The following is a 19792-nucleotide window of genomic DNA, read 5'->3' as shown; positions in this document are numbered from 1 at the left end:
GTATACATGCCATCACGCTTTCACCGGCCATTTCTGTGTAGTTATTTGGAGTGATTATGCTACAGTGATATGTAGACCGACATTTGGTTATTGGGGATGGATTTCGGTGACATGATTGCGTTGACAAGTATTTAACGACTTCCATGGAGATGTCATGTGTCATGTGTCATGGAGTGTCATGTGTCATGGAGTTGGGGTATCCACAGTTGAAGCCTTTTTAAAAATTACTTCAACTACAGTAAGACCGCGCTTTCTCCAGCAACCACCTTCACAGCTGTCCCTCCTTTCTTCCATCGTCGTAAAAAGCCCCAAGCAACCAGTTCGTCACTTCAAGGTAGAGACATGGGTAACAACGTAGGTTACACATATCTGACCCAAAGACAGCGCGACATATCAGTAGCGCGCGCGCGCGCGCGCGTGTGTGTGTGTGTCCATATTCTCAACCCTCTGCCTCGCGCATATGACAGCGGGCCGCGCTAAGCAAATGTGCAATGATTCAAATGATCCCAATGTGATGTCGCATGCCTTTCAGAGTAGGCTATCCTCACATTATTTCATTAAGCTGCATTTTTTCCCCAGGGTTGCGATGGGTTGGAGTTCGTGTAGCGTAGTCTATAGACAACAATGACATAGTAGAAATGTTCACAATGTGTGCGCAATCCGACCACGTTGTGCGCGCGTGGGTATTTGTTTCCCACTGCGACAACATATTGTGAAAATTAGAACTGAAGCGGACTCAGAGGAGAATATTATGGATGTTAGAGATTTAAAAGTCCATGCATACATTTATCCCTTCGGGTCTAGAATCATTGCTATTACCCTCCGGCAAGGCATGACAACCACTCATCCACCAACCACCGGTTTCTGAGAGAAGTTACTGAAGACTTAATTGATTTAGCAAAACCGGAATAAAATATAAGACATTGTGACATGTAATGCATTATTTGGTTTCTGCTGTCGAAGAGGGATGGTTTTGAGGGCACGGTTGTGTTGACAAAGATTTGTGGACTTTGATAGCGTTGTAATTATTGTATCTGACAGCCACGTGAATCATGACGCCGTCACTACTTTGATTGCGACCAATGCAGCCGAGCTGAGGCGAGACACTCCAAGCATTTCCGAAGACTTCCTCGTGTCTGAGAACGTACGTACGTACGTCCAAAGGTTGGTCGCGACTTCGGTCGGTCTTGCGTCTAAAGACCAACGTAAGACCAACTTAAGATCAACTCAAGAGCAACTTAAGACCAACTCAAGAGCAACTTACGACCAACTCAAGACCGACTTAAGACGGTTAGCAAAGGCAAGAATCGAGAAACGGACTCCAGGGCCGCTGACAGTTTTGTCAAGGCCCGGGACAAAGTCATCTGAGAGGTCTCCTCCCTTTCAAAAGTGGAGAAGACGCGCTCACACTACCACCTTAATAGGGTATTTTAACTGTTCTTAACTGGGTGCTGAATCCCACAAAAAAACATAAATGAAGGAATGAAGCGAAGGACAGCACTCTTCAGATTTTTTCTTTGTTTATTCGCCCACGAATTCACAGTTGGCGAATAAACAAAGAACAAATCTGAAGAGTGCTGTCCTTCGCTTCATTTACTCCTCCCTTTCAATAGGCTACAGTACAAACAATATCATGAGGACCCAGTTATCGGTCCCTTTTCTCCCTGGGGCCCAGAACAACTGACCCCTTTGTTCTCCCTGTCGGTTTCCAACATCCTCACACAAAAACCACCCACCGCTCTCTCCTCTCATTCCTCTGTCGCGTAGCCCAGTAAAGGCCTCACGCCCAGGAGGAATGGTCTGTTCTGTTCCCATCCAGACTGACTCACACCACCCAAGCAATGCAGGGTTCACACCCATCGTAACAGCCAGAGAGCAAACAATCACAAACCTCCCTCCGTCTGCAACTCTCTCTCTCTCTCTCTCTCTCTCTCTCTCTCTCTCTCTCTCTCTCTCTCTCTCTCTCTCTCTCTCTCTCTCTCTCTCTCTCTCAGCTCAATCCCACTTTTCCTCAAGTTCAAGTTCATGCTTGTATCCCCCCAGAGACATTCAAGTGTCACGATTTTCCTTTTCACTTTTTAAATTCCTCTCTATGTTGTGTCATCTGACCTTCTCCATCTCTGTCGTGTACTCTGTCGTGTTTTAGACAGCTGTGCATGTTTAAAGCAGATGACATATATGGTAATTGGTTTTCTACAAACCCAACTGAATAAGCTGAAATGGCCAGAACAAACATAAACTTTGATCACTAGAGTATAAAACAGATACAAAAAGATTCAAGGGATCTACAGTATATTCCATTTCGAATGTAAATACTTAATTTAAAACTTAAATTAAAAGTTCCCCAAAGACCTTCCGTTTGCTACTGTGGTGGAACCTTTGACAGTTCTCTGAGGAACATACCGTATATGTAATAAATTAGTTCTTGATGGTTCCTCAGAGAATGCACACAAAGGCTATTGAGGAACTTATTTGCAGAAAACTTTTAGGTTTCCTCTGAGAACTGTCAGGTTCCCCCACAATCTAACAACTGATGGTTCCTTGAGGAACCTTTGAACCTTCACAGAGCAGTTCAGTTCTCCCGACATGTAACCAAAAGACTCATCAAAATATGGGAAAATATACTGCAATATGACTGCATTCAGGTCTTCAACGTGTTGCCATGGGGACTAAGGAGGAGATGTGTTTTTCCCTGCCCTGTAATTAAAAAAGAACAGGTCATTACCTGAAGACACCACAGGCTATACACCAAATGGGAGAAAGGCAGGGACCAAATTTTGCCAGTGCAGTGAAAAATTGGCAGCTCATCAAAATGTGATAGCAGAAGGGGAAGACCAAGACACACCTGTAGATGAACAAATTACTTGTTTACCAATGCCTAGGCACATGCTACAGTCCAGAGATGCTGAATTTAAAATGGTTGAGGCCCAGAATGCCAGAATGAGGTTTTGTAAAGAAAACAATATTGTTTGTAAGTATGTGGTGAGGGTGAACATACAGGCTACATCACTACATTCAAATTCTGAGACACATGTTTTTCATAGCCAGTAGCGCTATAAAAATGTGTTTAACTACATATCTTGAGGGCTAATGATAATTGCCATGAACATAAATTACCTCAGCTCACATTACAGGTTAAGGGTGTGACCTGTCCCTCTCTCTGTCTTCTCTGACACACACACACACACACACACACACACACACACACACACACACACACACACACACACACGCACACACACACACACACACACACACACACACACACACACACACACACACACACACACACACACACACACACACACACACACACACACACACACACACACACACACTTCACCTCAAATACCCTACCACAAAAACAGGACAAAACTAGATAGTCAGCAACATCTCCTTCTACATGAAAGCGGTAACCACAGGAGCCAGGGTCGGTGCTATGCAAACTAAGTGGTCGCCCCTAGGGCACCAAATGTCTTGGGGTGCCAAGTCCCACAGAATTACAATATTAAGCTAAATAATGACACATTGACAACGACTTATTCATCGGCAAACAGTATGTAGGGAATAGATCAGCTGTGGTCGATCATGACACTGTTTTCTGTTTACAGATGCCAATTTCTAATTCTAATTTCTAATTTCTAAAAATTTAATAGGGGTGCTTAACCAAATCGACAAGAACCAGCCCTGACAGGAGCTCTGTCTGCGGTAACACCACCCAACCAAGTTATATAACACTGGCCAAGCTGCCTGTTATAGCTGAGACATTGTTTCCCATGCCCATTACTGAATCACGTTAACCACACCACAGAGAGCGGCAGGCCAGGGACTCGAGATTGGCATCAAGGCTGACACGGTGTTTGCTCAGGTGTAAATTCTGACATGAAGTATGTACGACATGTATATACAAGTATCTTAAAATCACTCCGCTTCTGTGATGCTTTTACTAACACTCCTATGGGACTGGGAGGGTGTGCTCATACCATGTACAAGCACATTGCCCATAGGGACCAAGTTTGAGTCCGGGCCTGGATAACTTGCCAACCCTACCCTAATCTCTCCTTCACTCCCACTCATTTCCTGTCACCATCAATTAAGGCAGAAAAGAAGCTGAAAAATACCAAAAAAAAGAAGCATCATCACATACCTCATGCTTAACAACGACTTGTGATATTTCACTAAGTGGTGCTATATCCTGCAAGTGTGAGTGTATGGGTTAGATTGACTATTTGGATGAAACACAGTCATGAGGTATTGAGCCAGCATTTTTGCCCCCGGGCGCCAAAGCTTACTCTAGCACTATACCTCAATCTGACAGAATCAGACAAAACCAATATCACCGCTGACACTGATGGTAATCGTTCACATCATAATTATACAGTAGCTTTCTAAATGTTTTTCAGACTCAAAGAACATCCGCAATTAGGCTATACCATACTGACACATCTTTTGTTAAGACCACTTTGAAACATATACTGTAGATACTCGATACCAACATGTATGCCAAAATGCATCTCTTACAGTGTGCTATAAGGATACAGTTACAATTAATAAGAGCTGTTTGGATTACTATAACTTAACACACTGCTGGTTTTGGTGTTTTATTTATCTCCTCACATTCTTTTATTTATCTTCTCACATTCTTGCATTTTCACCCTATAACCTTTGATTCTCAAACTGTGGCCCAGGACCCATTGGTGTGCCCTGAATGTAACTTATTTCAAGTGGGCCTTTTTTTTTAAACGTTCTGTGTGTGTGGCTGTTGATTTATTTGAGGTTTTTTGTTTATTGGGTCAGAAGGGGGCCCCGTACACTTGTGACAATTTCAAGGGAGGCCCAAATTGGAAAAGGTTGGGAACCCCTGGCCTATACATTGTCATTCATATAGTGTACTCAGAAAAGGAGTTACGGTATGTTCACACTGTTGACCCAGTTTCATGACATGACATGATCGGGAGCATATCAAATCTTTTCACACAAATAGGTGCGTAGTTTATGGCCTACCTTAATTGGATATATCTAGATCTTGATCAAGTCGCAACAGGGTAACCTGTCTGTCCATACATACCCTTTCATTAGCCCGGGGCACAACAATATAGTAAAGTGGAGAGAATGATTGGGAAATTCCAGCAACAGCAGAAGCAGCAGCAGCAACAGCCCTTGAAACAGAAGAGCAGACATCTCAGCACCGTACCTCAGACAAAAAATCTAGCTGACTCCAGTTTTGCTTTTTGCGTGTCCTGACACATTTTCACTCACAACACTTAAAAACTTTCCCAACACTTGCATGAAACCAATATTGTTCAATTACAAACTCGTCAGGGATTCCTATAAGGTATTTATAAAGTTATGTTTGCTTCAGTGTCGGCTACCATTATCCTATAGAGCAGTGATTCTCAAAGTGTGGTCCGGGGACCACTGGTGGTCCTCGACAGAGCTCAGGTGGTCCATGAGAGGATTTCTACCTTTCCAAGACAATGTAGCAGTAGACTTTATTTATAACATAATTACAAAGCTAAACATAGCTGAAGTCTTATTTCAACCACAATAACACAGACTTGTAATGTGAATAAGAATTAGGCCTAAGTGATCTGCATCAAAATTAGTCATGTCAAATTAGCACCCATCAACTGTCAATTCAATTGACAGGTGGTCCCTGAACATTTTGGGGCGGACTAAGTGGTCCTCGGTCTGAAAAAATTTGAGAAACACTGCTATAGAGGGTGGGGTTGAACATATTTGAACATAGGCCTGAACAGATTTTCTAGAGTGAATTTAAAAAGCAAGGTGTCAAAAAGCAACAGGCTGTATCAACATTGCAGGATTTTGAGAATGCCTGTCAAAAGAACAATGATTTTTAAGCCCTCATCAAACGCAGTATTTGTCCACTGCCTGCCTCTATGCCAGTCAGAGTGGACCCACAACCCTTGGGATGGTCACACCAACAGTCTTCCATTTCAGGATGTGCACCCTGTGCTTCACACACTTAGGGTGGCCCTCTTGTAAATTAATACGACCAGGGTGCCTGACATTCTGCTTGTTCATGGCATCCCTGAAACCAGGGTCACCTGTACTATATCCTTTTAGTGGGAAGAGTTTCCTGGGGAAACTTTCCCCACCCTTCTTTGAACCCGGACCTCAAGGGGTAGGCTACCAAGCGTTTGCTCTGACCATGCTGTGACAAAGCCATGCACTTCAAGTCACCAGCTGAAAATTTAAAGAAATATTAAAGAGTATCTAGGCAATTGAGTACCCAATTATCTGTAGGCCTATTTTCAAAAATCTGTCTGCATTTTAATGAATTTTAATTGTAGGCTTGCTGATTGCCAAGTTTATTAAATTGAGTGCACCAAACTTTATCAGAAATATGAATTAGGCCCAGAAGGTTGGCTTTAAGCCTACTTCACTAGAAGAAAAGCTCAATAATTACAATAGGCTAGAATAGCCAGTCAAGATGGGCTATTTTCCAACAAAAAAACTTCTTTTCTGAATTTCTATATCATTTGGATAGCATATTGAATAGCAGCCAGCAACTTACTTTCCTTTGAACCTGTGCTCCCATCCAGGTCTCTGTCTAGGCCAGTGGTTCCCAACCTTTTTCTTCAGGGACCCATGTTTTTACCATTGTAAGCTTTGGTGACTCAACTGCGCGAGCGCCTGCACAAGAGGGAGTCACATGATAGCCTCTGTTTCCTGCGAAAACTCAGTTAGTAGGCCTATTTTATTCCTCAATTCGCCTTCAGTGAAATATAGAATAAATAATGTAGCATAGGCCTACATTTTGTTGCTTCTATGCATATATTAGTTAAATACTTTGTCATTTATTCAAAATCAAGAGGGCTTCGCGACCCTCTGTGGATCTTTGGCGACCCATAGGCTGGGAATCACTCTAGGCCACACACAGACAGACAGCACGCGCGTACTCAATTTCTTCTTCTTCTTCTTCTTCTTCTTATAGCTAATGGCGGTTCACAATATAACTTGTATATCGCCACCTACTGCACAGGAGTGTGTGATATGATCATGTCAAGTCATGGCAGGGCATAATAAAATAAAAGGAAAAAGAAATAAAGAAAGTAAAAAAAGAAAGAAAGAAATGTGTGTCAGTATTCTGTCCATCAAGCCTGCCCTGTATAACTTAAGTACCTCATAAGGCCTTTAATTCTAATGCCCTGCATTCCCTCTTCCTCCAAGATGGTTTGTATATCATCATCTCCTTCCTGTTCTCTCCAGCGTGACCTGTGTTCAGAATATTTGCTACAGTGAAAAAGAATGTGCTCTACATCTTCTTTAACTTGGCATTCAGTGCAAAGTCCATCACTTTCACTCAACACATGTAATGTGGCTTGATGCCAGCATGCCCTAGCCTCAGTCTTGTGTACACACTTCCTCCCTTCTTCCAAGCCCCATTGTGATTCTTTTCCCCCCAATCTGCACATTAAAGTAGGCTACTTCCTGCCCTTTATGTCTGACTCCCATTCATCCTGCCACATATTAATGACTTCTGTCTTGATTTAAGATTTAGCTTCAACTTTTCCTAATGGAACATGGAGATACCTTGGTGGCCTAATGCGTCCTTGACTTTAGCTGCGGTTTCATTACCCTTGAGGCCCTTGAGCTGGGACCCAGCAAAATTGGACAATGAGCCCTAGATTACTGAGTTGAGCCAAAAGCTGTCTCGTTTCAATAACTAAGTCATCTTTTACTGCTTTTACAGAGATAAAGCTTTGCAAAACTGAGATTGAATAGCCTATGTGCAGATAAAAGGCTTGACTTCTTCTATCCATCTCAGGGCAGTAATTAGCAGTTAGTTCTACTGAATATATGGATAAGAAGTTATTCTGTCTGTATCCATACGTCCTTTGGAATTCAGGTATAGGCCTATAGATTCCAATACTACACTGGCCAGTTTGAGGGTTTTCTGTAGGAACCCATAAAAAGCAGACTTCAGATACACCTACGTTTTACAATGTATTGCAAATCCATTATCATTAGGGTGGTCTTCCTTTACTTTCAGTAGCTCTGTGTTTACATCTGGGGCAGGAAGTATCCATGGGGGTACATTACGCATTACCAATGCAGAGTTAAATTTAAGGCTTTTTAAACCAAACATGTTGCAGCCTCTTCAATGTTCCACCCAAATCCCTTTCTACTCAATTTCCCAACACACTCTTGGTTGGATGTTTCCTGCCAGAAAAGGAAGTGACGTCATATTTCGTCGCACCAAACTTGAAAACTGCCGCGATTTAATTTATTTGATAAACACTGAACATCACATGTACACAACAAGTAGGATTCAAGTAATTTTAAGTCTCTGTCATCATACTGTTGACATATCTTTTCTGACAGGCGAAGCAACCATCAGCAAAATCATGGATACGACGCCCAAAACACAAAAATCACTTTCTGTTTACAGCCCTGCCGATGATAACGACGTCAACACAAGCACGGGAGCTTTCCCATCCTGTGAAAGAATTGTAAGTACATTGTCAGTGTCTGATGATAAACAATGTTTTTTCTTTGCAAACTATTGTTTACTTTTACGTCTGCGTGCCTGTCCTTCCCAGACCATGAGCTCTTCTTTGAGGCAGAGGCTGAAGAGAAGTCGTCGGTCCTTCACATCACCTCAAACGGTGGCCAAAAGATTGAACGTCGATGATGCAGACGAGGACACTCCTACTTCCACGGCAAATGACAACTCTAATACCACACATCTAAAAACGGTAGAACTAGCAGAGCAAACCGAAATGGACTTCAACCAGAATAAAACATGTCTGGAAGGTTCACCGCGTCTGAAGCCTCCAAAAGACTGTGCTCAACCCCCCGAGACAGATGCACTTCAGCTACGAGATAGACTGAGACGCGAGGTGAAGCAGAAAACAGAAACGCTAAGGAGGCTCGAAATGGTCAAAATGTACCGGAAAAAGGTGAGACTTTGTATTTGGGTCATCCTGGGGTGTACATTTGGGTGTTATCAGAATGTTAAAAAACCCTACCACATTTGCAACAGTTGTATGTGTGTGTGTGTGTGTGTGTGTGTGTGTGTGTGTGAGTGTGAGTGTGTGTGTATGTCTCTCTCGGTTGTAGCCTACAGATGTGGCGCAGGGGCAGATAAACTAGGACGCAAAACTCCTGCCAGATGTTCCACTCTAATGACCCAGCTGATACTAATCAACTGTTTTAACCGCACAGGCAGAAGGAAATATTTGGCACTGGCAGGACTTTTGTGTCATCAATCCAGTTTGTCTGCCCCTGCGCAACAGCTGTAAACCCCCCTCCCCGCCTTTCCACCTTCACAGCAGTCCCTTAAAGTTGATCATTTTATTGCAGTATTTTGCACTGTTTGTTTAGTCCTTCGGAATATGTATTTGTGCTGAACATAGGCTCTTGGATTTTTGTCCTGATTTAAATTAGCAGACACACTTTTACAAAAATCAACCACTATAGAAGAAATTCCAGCAGAGTCAAGCAGACCTGTCAAATCTGTGGAAAGTGATTCATAAAGCAGGATCCCTGGCCCAGAGAGTAACATTACGGTGTACTGCTACATACACAATGTAATTACTGCCAAGCACATAATGTAACAACACAACTTTCATTTGTTATTTTAGAACAATCCGAGCCAGTTGCGTGTGCTGATCAGCAAGTGGCGGCGCTGTGCACAGGATGTGCTTTACGAGATGCAGACGGCCATGCCAGTGGACGGCCAGAAGGCCTGCTTGAGTCAACTCATCGACCACTTTGGACTTGAAGACCACCTGCTGCATTATGACCGCGCAGAGGAAGACTTCAAGGACCGGAACAAAAAGTAGAACTGTTCCCAAACCCTGTGAATTATGCCAAACCACTGGTGCCTTATCATCCAGTGTCAAACTTTGATAACACTTTATTTATGTTCTTACAACTAAATGAAAAATGTAGGCCTTTGTGGAAAAGAGAAAGAGATTTGTGAATACACACTAACAAATCTTTGATTTTGCTTAACACATCACTTATACAGTTAGTATGAGCCAGTATCACTGGCTAACATATGAACCCTAAAATAAAGTTGTAACCAAACTTTGCATGTCATTGATCACCCACACTGCCTTGCATCCCTGAGACTGCTTTCCAACAAATATTGTCTCAGGCAACTCAGACAACAGAAGACTATTTGTTACTTAGACCTTTATATCTAAGAAAAAGAAAAAGTCTCAGAGTTGAAATGTGAAGCGTTATACTGTATATTTTTATTTATCGATTTTCTCTTTAATCTGTGTCAATGAAAGAATCCTTACAACATCAAAGTATTTGTAAATAAATACTACATGTGCCGTGAGCACAATAAATCTATAATATTTAATGTGAATAAACCTTGTTCTTTAAACCCTCCATTTCTTAGCTGGCTATTATTGTTCACATTGTCAGTTGGGTCATTGACATTTTTAGTTGCAGACGTTATGTGGTACAATCACAGCTATTGCCCCAATTATATTAATATGAATGAATTTATAATTGGACATGAATATACATTAAGCAATGAATATACTTTTTAGATAGCCCAGTAAAACATTTTTTGAATTCTTACTATAGTGGCATCAGCTGTGGTTGCCTCACCCTGACGTCCGTGACTAAAAAATGTCAATGGTTCAACTTTATGCCTCATCATCATCAGGGGTGTTTGATCTGGGCGAGGGCGGGGAAGGTCTTCATGCGCATCCTCTCCACCTCAGCCCGCAGCATGGCCACCTCCTGGGCCTGCTCCTTGGCCAGGTCCACCAGACGCTTCCTCTCCAGGATCTCCTGGTACCGCTGCTCGGCCTCCGCCTCCTGGTTCTCCTCCATGGCTGGAAGGAGAACACAAAATTTGTAGTAGTTTATTTCCAGAATTCCTTCACAAATGTTACCAACCTTTTTCATGAATACTTGCCACCACCATCACATTCTAAGTATTAATTATGACTGGAAAGAATAGCACTTCTCATACATGTAAAAGAGGGCTCTTCTTCATTGTCTGCCATTTTGAATTTCAAGAAATATAAATGTTTAGCTGCAAAACTTACTGCACTTTGGTCATACTAGTAAATACAGTTCATTTAGTAAATATTCACAAAAAGATCCTATTTGGCAGTAGACAGCACAGTTTCCATGAGCAGCTTGGTTAGTTGCAATACCTACTCTGGCCACCATCCTACACAGTACACCTTTAATGCAGCATCTAACCTTACACCAGACTGCTCCAGGGCACTAAAGAGGAGAACTCAATCAATTGCATGCTAAATCTAATTGGCCCAACTTGGCCACTGATAAGCTTGCATTGGTGTGGGGAGGACTGAGTAAAATGTTGCACACAGTCATACCTATAGTGTCATAGATGTTTCTCCTCTCAGCCACGGTGATCTGCATACTGGCCAACTGTGTGTCCAGACCAGAGTTCTTGTCTAGCTTCGCAGCAGTCTGCTTCTCCAGCTGCTTAATCAGACCCTTGCAGTTCTGAATATTCTTTAAATGATTCTGAAAACAATAGTATTTATATAATACTATTCATTTATAAACACAAATATTTAAAATTATATAAAAGTATAAAACATAATATAATTAATGGTTTTTCAGTTAAGACAAGTCATTCCAAGCGAGTGTGAAAAGCTCAGGTATAGACATCAATTTCCAATTTCCTTGACAGTTGGGAACTATTGCAAATGTATTCTATGTGTCATTTGTGAAATTCATTTCCTGTATTAAAAAAACAAATGTAATGATTACCTTTTCCTGCTGTGCAATAGTTTTCTCCAGAATTCCAACCTGCTTGGACATTCTGTTGTCGTGGTCTGTCTCATTCAGGTACTGGAGAAAGGAAGTGAAAACAGTGAGGCAATATGTCAATTTGCTTGTGTGTTATGGCAGTCTGTGACCCAGTGTGTACTGAAGTAGCTTCCTGTAATTCACAGTTTATCATTTAACTAAATTGATTTAATACAACTTTTCAACAGGCCGGCTGGAAGGGTTTGGTTCCAGTGGCGATGGTCTTTCCAGCTATGAATGATATTTCAGCTTAAATTTAGAACTAAACATAGGCTTACTGTATGTTGAAAACAAAGTCATGCATATGTGTCATAATGCTCAGTCTTGGCCAATTTAACACCTGTGTACACTATCTGTAATCGCATGAGCACACATGTAGGCATGCATATGCAGGGGCTTCATTTAGGCCAGGACTGTCCCTGGCACAAACTGTAAGCTCATACTGTATTATGATGACTCAACAAAAGCTTTCAAAAGCTAATTTGTCCAGAACGCAGGCCATATCCCTCCCTTGTGTACATGGCAAATCCTAATGCAGCCCCTGTCTATAGCTGTGTGTGTAATCATAGTCCCCACCTCCTGGAGCTCCTGGGAGACGCGCAGCATCTGGATGTCTCGGGCCTTGCTGTTGAGGTCCTCCATCAGCATGTGCATGCGCTTGTGCTCCCACTCCTGCTGGATGATGCCCTTGCGGAAGTCCTTGCACTCCACCATGCTAGCAATCTTCTGCTCCCCCAGCATCTGCAACCACACAACTACAGCTTGTAAGAGTGTGTGCATGTGTGTCAAGGGCACCGGAATGAGTTTTAAAGTGGTGGTGCATTTATTTTCTTAAAGGGGCAATATGTAGGATTAAAAGTTTAATTTATCACTGTTCTGAGTCAGCCGATGCTGATGTAAGAGAATGATGACTCTCGTGACCACTTCCACGATCAGCTGTCAGAGAACCCCAAATGTAACTTTTGTCAGAGCGACCCGAACGAGTGTCGTGGGCAACACCTCTCACACATTTATATGAACTGCTGGCATTCTGTGATGAAAAACATTCTCACAGTGAGCTTAGTTTATCAGCATTTTTTCATGACGGTGTAGATGTTGAGACAGGCAAGCCATGGGCACCGTGCTAACTATGTAATCCTACATTTGTACTCCTTTAACAATGTTACTGCTGCTGCACTCCACTCCTCATTTAGGGAGCTCAAAAGTGGGGATGCCAATGCACCACTGCATCCCCCCTCCCGGCACCTATGGTGTGAGCAGTATAAGCAAGCATTTTCTTGAGTTTTCAAGCACTCCGCCATGCTGGCAACCTTCTGCTGGCCCAGCATCTGCACACATAGATGTAACTACAGTGTGTGTGTGTGTGTGTATAAGTGTAGTTGTGCTTCTCAGAATCATCATGCTTGACATGATCATTTCTGATTGTGGTTGTGGTTGTGAGGCAATATAAACATATATAAGCAGCAAGCAATTTCATTTTACCAGAGTTTTCCTTCATCTTATAAGTCAATGAGTTTTAGTAGTAGTATAAGTGTGGGTTGTATGTAATGTATGTATGTCTGTATATAGTGTGGTCTAACCCGGTCTCGTCATTCAGATATTATATAAAGAACCCTAACCCGACATATAGGCCTGTGTCTTCTGTCTTTTATTTTGTTTTGTTTTGTTTTTTGTCAGTTGTGCAGTAGTCTTGTGATGTGATGTTATGTGTATGTCCTGTCTTAAGCGAGTGCTGCTCAGGGACGCAAAAAGAATTTCAGTGACAACTGACAATAAAGTCTAATCATATCGTATCGTAGTCATAATCTGTGTGTGTGTGTGTACTGTTTTCAAAAAAATAAAACTGAATGTCTCTCTTGCTCTCGCCCTGCGCTCTCTCTCTCTCTCTCTCTCTCTCTCTCTCTCTCTCTCTCTCTCTCTTGCTCTGAGTGTGTGTGTGCCTGTGTGTGTGTGTGTGTGCGTGCGTGCATGCATGCGTGCCTGCGTGTGTGTGTGTGTGTGTGTAGTGCGTTCGTACCCTAATGGTGCTGTTGAGTTCCTCCACCACACTGCGGTGCAGCAGCAGGGAGTCGTAGTAGTCGGCTACAAAGTCTCCGGCCTCCACCTCCACCTGGCCCTGCTTAATCAGGATCTGCACCATGATGTCCAGCCGGAAACGCATCTTCTCCTCACGCAGACTATGAAGTAAGGCACACATGGACACACAGATTCAAGTTACAATAAAGGCCAATTTATACTTATTGGCGCTGACGGTTGCAGAGCCTGTGCAACCGTCTGTGCGCGACCACACCCCCCGCGCAGAGGCTCTGCAACCGTCGTCGCGCGCCTCAAAAAAATCCTGACTACGCGACAGACGGTTGCGAAGGTCGCAGAGAAAAGGCGCTGTGATTGGTCGTCTCGATACTTCCTTCTTCTCCTGGCGGCACAGTTCTCCGGTAGTTTACGAGAGCCAAACTGTCAATATTCTGTGGAATACGAACACTTTCTTTCTAGTCTGTGTAAATAAATGAAGCAACAATGACTGAATTAGTAAGTAGCAAACAAACACTACATCAGTTTAGCACTCGCAGCACAATGCCTGCAGTCTGACTACTGAACTGTAGCCTTGTAGCTATGTAGCCAAACCTAGCTAACGACATGACACCTCGTGCGCAGATCTATAACGTCAACAGTGGTTAGCGACCGTAAGCAACAGGCGCCGTTGCTGAACTATAATCTGCCCTTAAGGCTTTATTATGAATCTGCACCATAATGTTGTAAAAAAAGGTGTGCCTTGTCCTCACGAAGACTATGAAGTAAGGCACACGGATGGACACAGATGAGATTAGGATTAGGAATCGATGCGGCATATTTTTTCAAGTTTTCAATTACTTCCATGGGCATTTAAAGCCCTTCAAAGCATTGACAACTGCAGGACTGGTACACACAACACATTCCATTATCTTGTTTATTGTCTGTGAATGAGAGGAACCGCACCATGTGTAAAAAAAATTAAATAATAATAATCTTATTTTATTTTATCTTATCCATCAATATTTCACCTGTTGAGCTCCTCTATGAGGTTTATGACATCCATACGAGTGTTCTCATCCTCGTCTGTTCTCCTCTGCAAAAACGCCTGCATCTCTGCCAATGTCAGGGCTTTTGTCTTCACCTAAGAGACATGTGTAAAATACACACACACACACACACACACACACACACACACACACACACACACACACACACACACACACACACACACACACACACACACACACACACACACACACACACACACACACACACACACACACACACACACACACACACAAACATACAATTTAGTTCGCAAAGTACAGTCATTATACAATAACGCAATTCACAGGCTGTTATCATGCAAAGGCATATTTATTTAATGTAAATGCATTCCACGTTGAGGTGCGACCCCTTTGCAAGTTAAGTCGTGGTCGTCAACGCCACGCGAAAGCACTTTTGACATTTGACGATATGCGCAATTTTTCTGCCATGTTGGCCTATTTCTGTTCATAACCGCGAAAATGTTGTACTCCTCTATGACCTGACCAAAACCATGACTAACCTTAATCTGTCAGTAAAGCATAGTTTCTGCTGCTTTACGTTTGCCAAGAGCAGCAAAACAAGCAAGGGAAATGGTGAAATTTCCCTGTGGCCCTGACCAAAATCATGTCTAAACTTAACCTGTCACAGGCGTTGTGGAGCACAAGTTAACTTGCAAAGGCGTAGTGCACACACGGTTCAAGTCGGCGTGTTATCTTAATGCTCTGGCATGATGAGATGTTACAATTTATTCATGTATAGCAGTGGTGTAGTCTACGTAGAACACGGTTATACGGAGTATACCAACTTCTAAATTTCAGGGATTTCAGTATACCCACTTAAAATTGATTGATCCATTGTTTTGAATAGCACAAATATATACAGTATACCCACTTCAAAAAATGCTCAAATATACAGTATACCCACCATAAAAAAGTAGACTACACCACTGGTGTATAGTATCTCAGAAAAGTGAGTGCACCCCTCTTTTCCAAAACGCTATACAGTGCTACCCAGGCTCCGCCCTTGCTTGCAGTGACGCAACACCTTCGGCTCAGTTACACTCACTCAGGCAATTTGCTTTCGGCTTCCCTCCACAGTGGGAAACTCCACCCACTTTGTCGGGAACTAATCAACTTTGAGCATCACCAACGGTTCTGGGTAGAGGCGTGTTCAAGGCAGTGACGTGGTTTAAGCAGAGACGTTCTATTGGGACTAAGAAATGTTTGGTTTAAACTTTGGCTCAGCCTGTTCTGCCCTCGACCAGTAGCAAACCAAGGGAGGTGGGTCAACCATGCTGTTTGAGAATGTTAGTTGTTATGCTCTTGGTCAGACCAAGTCTCGAAGAGATTTGAAAGTCATGATAATCAGGCTAATACAGTGCTATATCCATTTTCAAAAAAGACATCAAAACCCCCCACCTGGTGTTCGCTCTCCACCTTGGCCCTCCTGGACTGGCAGAAGCGCTCCCACACGGCCGGGTCCAGCCCCTCTGGCATGTACTCCTTGGAGTCCAGGTCATCCATGGCCTTCAGCATGAAGCTCAGGGCCTCGGCCTGAGACTGGCCTGGAACAGGGGGGCCCCCGCCAGGAGCATCTGTCTGGGTTCGGATCTGGTGAACCCTACACACACACACACACACACACACACACACACACACACACACACACACACACACACACAGAGAGAAAGTGAGTTACAAATGGGTTTGAGATGTCTCTGCTCTGGAAACTCTGAGAACTGTCTCCTTGATTGTTCTCTCCTGGCGATACGTTAACTGCTGTACAACTGTAACTGGTACACCTTTGTTTTCAGTACAGTAGAGAACCATCATCCCAGAGCACACAAGCAAGACAAGAAGATAAGATGTCTCATACTGTACTAATCTGAGCACAGAAACACAGATACAAATGTCCAAATGTTTACCCCATTACATTTTTCAGACAAGAACATACACAGAAATGCTGGGTAATGCAGGTAAGATACTAACTGGTTGTTCAGTTGGCTGGGTTGTTACGGAAGCAGTCTTATGCTATTCTTTTAAACAGAGCCTCATTTGTCTCTACCTTGGTCTTCTCTTGTAAAGCTTGTAGAGCTGGTCCACTATATGTCCAGGGACGTCAAAGAAATCTTTACGGAAGCCACGGTCCAGCAACTAGAATGGTAGATAATAAAAACAGCACATCAGCGTCAGAGTACATAAACCAACCCCACTACACTATCCCTGTCTTCTGTCAGGGCATTTGCTTTTGCCATTATTTTACTTGTAGAAGTAGTTATTTTTAATAAATGGTCATATATATCCAGTAAAATACTGGAAACAGGCAAATTAATTCCAAAAAGCTTAGGCTATACATTATGAATCCAAAATCTATGCAGTGCCTAAATCTATGCTGCGCCTGCTAGTCATCGTGAGTGAGCCTAAATTTCAGCAGACATTAGCAACCAAACTTATTGGCCATGCATGTTGAGATGTGAGATTATGAGGTTATGTTGAGATTTCTCAAGGAGGATAAGTAGTAAAGGGATGTAAAAAAAAAAAAAAAAATCCAGTCAACCCTTCAAGCATATGTGTGTGTGTGTGTGTGCGTGTGTGCGTGTGCGTGAGTGAGTTGTGCACCTTGTCCTCTGCCACGATATTATCGTATATTTCGCGAAACGCGTCCACATCCTCCTTGTACTTCTTCAGGTCATCTCCCAAGTTTTGCTGTTGGGCAAAAGAAACAAGTGACTCACTCGTGGAAACGAAGGAACGGCAAGAACATCTCTCCCTCATTCTCTTTTTTTATACTGTATGTCTCAAAGGCAAACAGATTAAAATGCCATGCAAGTCAGCTCACGCTAAACATGTCAAACTTGCAGTGGTGTGCGAGTGAAGCTCGCTAACATAGCCAGGGGAGACATTTTTATTATACAGTAGGACCAATTTCACTGACGTCAAAACGAAACCTTTGCTCTCAATACTTACCGTATATGTTGGAATTGAAAAGGAGTACCTTACATATTTATGCAGTACCCATTTAACTTGCTGACGTCAAAAAGGAAAACTTTGCTCTCGATATGCACTGTAGGTGTGTGAATTTAAAGGAGTACCTTTACAGCTCTCATCTTCTCTAGGTTGTGGTTCAGCTGCCTCTCTCTGCTGATGATCTCGTCTTCAATCATTATAGAGTGGAGAAGGTTTGTGATCTTGAGTTCCTCCTATGGCATAGAGAAAAAAACACACCAATTTAACCACTATATCGCTTATGAATCCAGACTATTTCAACACAGAAGGAAACAAAACTAATTGGTTTTCATACAATTTCAAGAAGCACTATTTTCCTCTAGAACCAACGTCTAACCAGAAGCAATCAGCAATGTTGCTGCTGAGAGGAGCCCTTTTTTTTGGCTGGTGAAAATAAAGGTCTACCTGGTATATCACCATCTCTGATTTGACTTTCCTCTCGAAGAGCTTTGTGAGGGTTTCATCAAAGCTCTGAGTCGCGTCTTTGATGGACGTCTGCAACTTCTTCATCTCTGACTCCAGAGTCTGGGATAGAAAAAAAAATGTTTATTAGTTAATTTGTTTTTCTTTCTCCTTGAGTGTAATGTGTGACGCATGGATTGTTGGAATTATTTATTCGAAATAGATGTCCAAGGGTGTGATCAAGATGACCGTACTGGCAATTGTATGACTAGAACATCCCCTTTCTTTTTTGGGCATTTAGATATAGTCCGGGAGCCGTGGGGTTGAACCCAGATTTCTTTGATAAAGTTTTTTTTTTTGCTTTATCTGATAGATTTTAGGCAAGTCTTCAAGATTTCAGACGATGCCCGGTGATATCACTTGAGCATTTTCAGATTTTGAGCCTTTATTGTCCCATAAATGCAAATTATGACAAAAAACTAAAGACACCTAATATTACTGTGAATAATGTTACAAAATGTACCAAATTGCTTATATTACCTGAAAAACATTCACACTGGACTGCCTTAACACTGCCCTTATTGAAACAAACCCAACATGGGGTAATAATTAACCCTTTCATAACAGCAATCCCACAAATAAGACGAGACACTGTAGGTGAATAGGGTATTTTTTTTAACTTGCAGATATCAATATGAAACTTTATCAGATGATTACTCGTATGAATTGGAGAAAAAAATGTATTACAAGTTTTCTATATTTTATGTTTAAATATGCTAATTAGGCTATTATCTAATTAAAAGCACTAATTTGCATTATATTTTGATGCAATGAATCTGACCACCTGAAAATGCCAGCTTCAAAATTCCTTTTTTATTTTGTTAATATCCTACATACAAGAATATTTACTGTGGTTAATTGTGGCTATCTCCTTTTGTTATCCAGGTACAGAGAAAATACTGCTAATAACCTTAAAAAATGCGATTTCGGCCTATTTTTATGCATTTAGTTATATAAATCAGGTCATGAATGACAAATCAACAAATGCCTCAGTAAAAACATTCACAACATTGCTTAGAATAAGACTGTAAAGTATGGAACGGATTGTGCATTATGAGATCCTGCATAACATCACATCATGACAACATACATGACAACATCGCCGGTAGGTAGCCTACCACAAATAGCCAACATAAAACAAAAAAAGAAAAGAACAACAGAGTGTGAGGGTAACTGGTGAGCAGTCGTTGGCTGTTCCAAAAGATGAGTAAAGAAATGATATACATCCAGTGTATCCAGACTGGTATTGAATGATCACTTAAATCCATAAAGCCATCAAATAAGATCTGTACATGCATTTAAATTTACACAGAAAGACCTATATACACTGCAACATACAGTACCGCACGCTCAGAGAGAGAGAGAGAGAGAGAGAGAGAGAGAGAGAGAGAGAGAGGTCTAAACATAGGAAAACAGCTATACATTATATATACGGTTGAGTCAAAAAAATTAAGTCAATCCAGTGTATCCTGACTGGTATTACA

The 19792-nt window shown here is 42.1% G+C and overlaps 2 protein-coding genes across 3 annotated transcripts in view; one reads left to right on the top strand and one right to left on the bottom strand.

Moving 5' to 3' along the window:
* The first annotated feature begins 8206 nt into the window (after positions 1–8206).
* sfr1 (SWI5-dependent homologous recombination repair protein 1) lies at positions 8207–10371 on the top strand. The gene is made up of 3 exons (XM_063191690.1): positions 8207–8477; positions 8568–8927; positions 9612–10371. Exons 1-3 carry the CDS (start codon positions 8277–8279, stop codon positions 9810–9812), a joined length of 762 nt encoding a protein of 253 aa, XP_063047760.1. The 5' UTR covers positions 8207–8276; the 3' UTR covers positions 9813–10371.
* Positions 10208–19792, bottom strand: part of cfap43 (cilia and flagella associated protein 43) — a 36369-nt gene continuing 26784 nt past the window's right edge. For both annotated transcript variants that reach the window (XM_063191689.1, XM_063191688.1), the window contains 11 exons: positions 18252–18371; positions 17933–18040; positions 17460–17546; positions 16906–16994; positions 16260–16461; positions 14823–14935; positions 13799–13958; positions 12358–12522; positions 11743–11823; positions 11340–11493; positions 10208–10826 (listed from right to left, as the gene is read on the bottom strand). In XM_063191689.1, the coding sequence (XP_063047759.1) occupies positions 10651–10826; positions 11340–11493; positions 11743–11823; positions 12358–12522; positions 13799–13958; positions 14823–14935; positions 16260–16461; positions 16906–16994; positions 17460–17546; positions 17933–18040; positions 18252–18371 (1455 nt within the window). In that variant the 3' untranslated portion in view covers positions 10208–10650. The remainder of the gene's footprint in view (positions 10827–11339; positions 11494–11742; positions 11824–12357; positions 12523–13798; positions 13959–14822; positions 14936–16259; positions 16462–16905; positions 16995–17459; positions 17547–17932; positions 18041–18251; positions 18372–19792) is intronic.

This window comes from Engraulis encrasicolus, chromosome 24 (assembly GCF_034702125.1).
Source record: "Engraulis encrasicolus isolate BLACKSEA-1 chromosome 24, IST_EnEncr_1.0, whole genome shotgun sequence".
Classification (NCBI taxonomy): Eukaryota; Metazoa; Chordata; class Actinopteri; order Clupeiformes; family Engraulidae; genus Engraulis; species Engraulis encrasicolus.
This window is presented reverse-complemented; position numbering and strand designations above follow the sequence as displayed.

What these genes read in the sequence shown, in the direction of transcription:
- sfr1 (XM_063191690.1), top strand. Translation starts at nt 8,277, where the DNA reads ATGTACACAACAAGTAGGATTCAAGTAATTTTAAGTCTCTGTCATCAT. An exon ending in TCCCATCCTGTGAAAGAATT is followed by an intron (nt 8,478 to 8,567) that starts GTAAGTACATTG and finishes TGTCCTTCCCAG; the next exon opens with ACCATGAGCTCTTCTTTGAG. An exon ending in TCAAAATGTACCGGAAAAAG is followed by an intron (nt 8,928 to 9,611) that starts GTGAGACTTTGT and finishes TTGTTATTTTAG; the next exon opens with AACAATCCGAGCCAGTTGCG.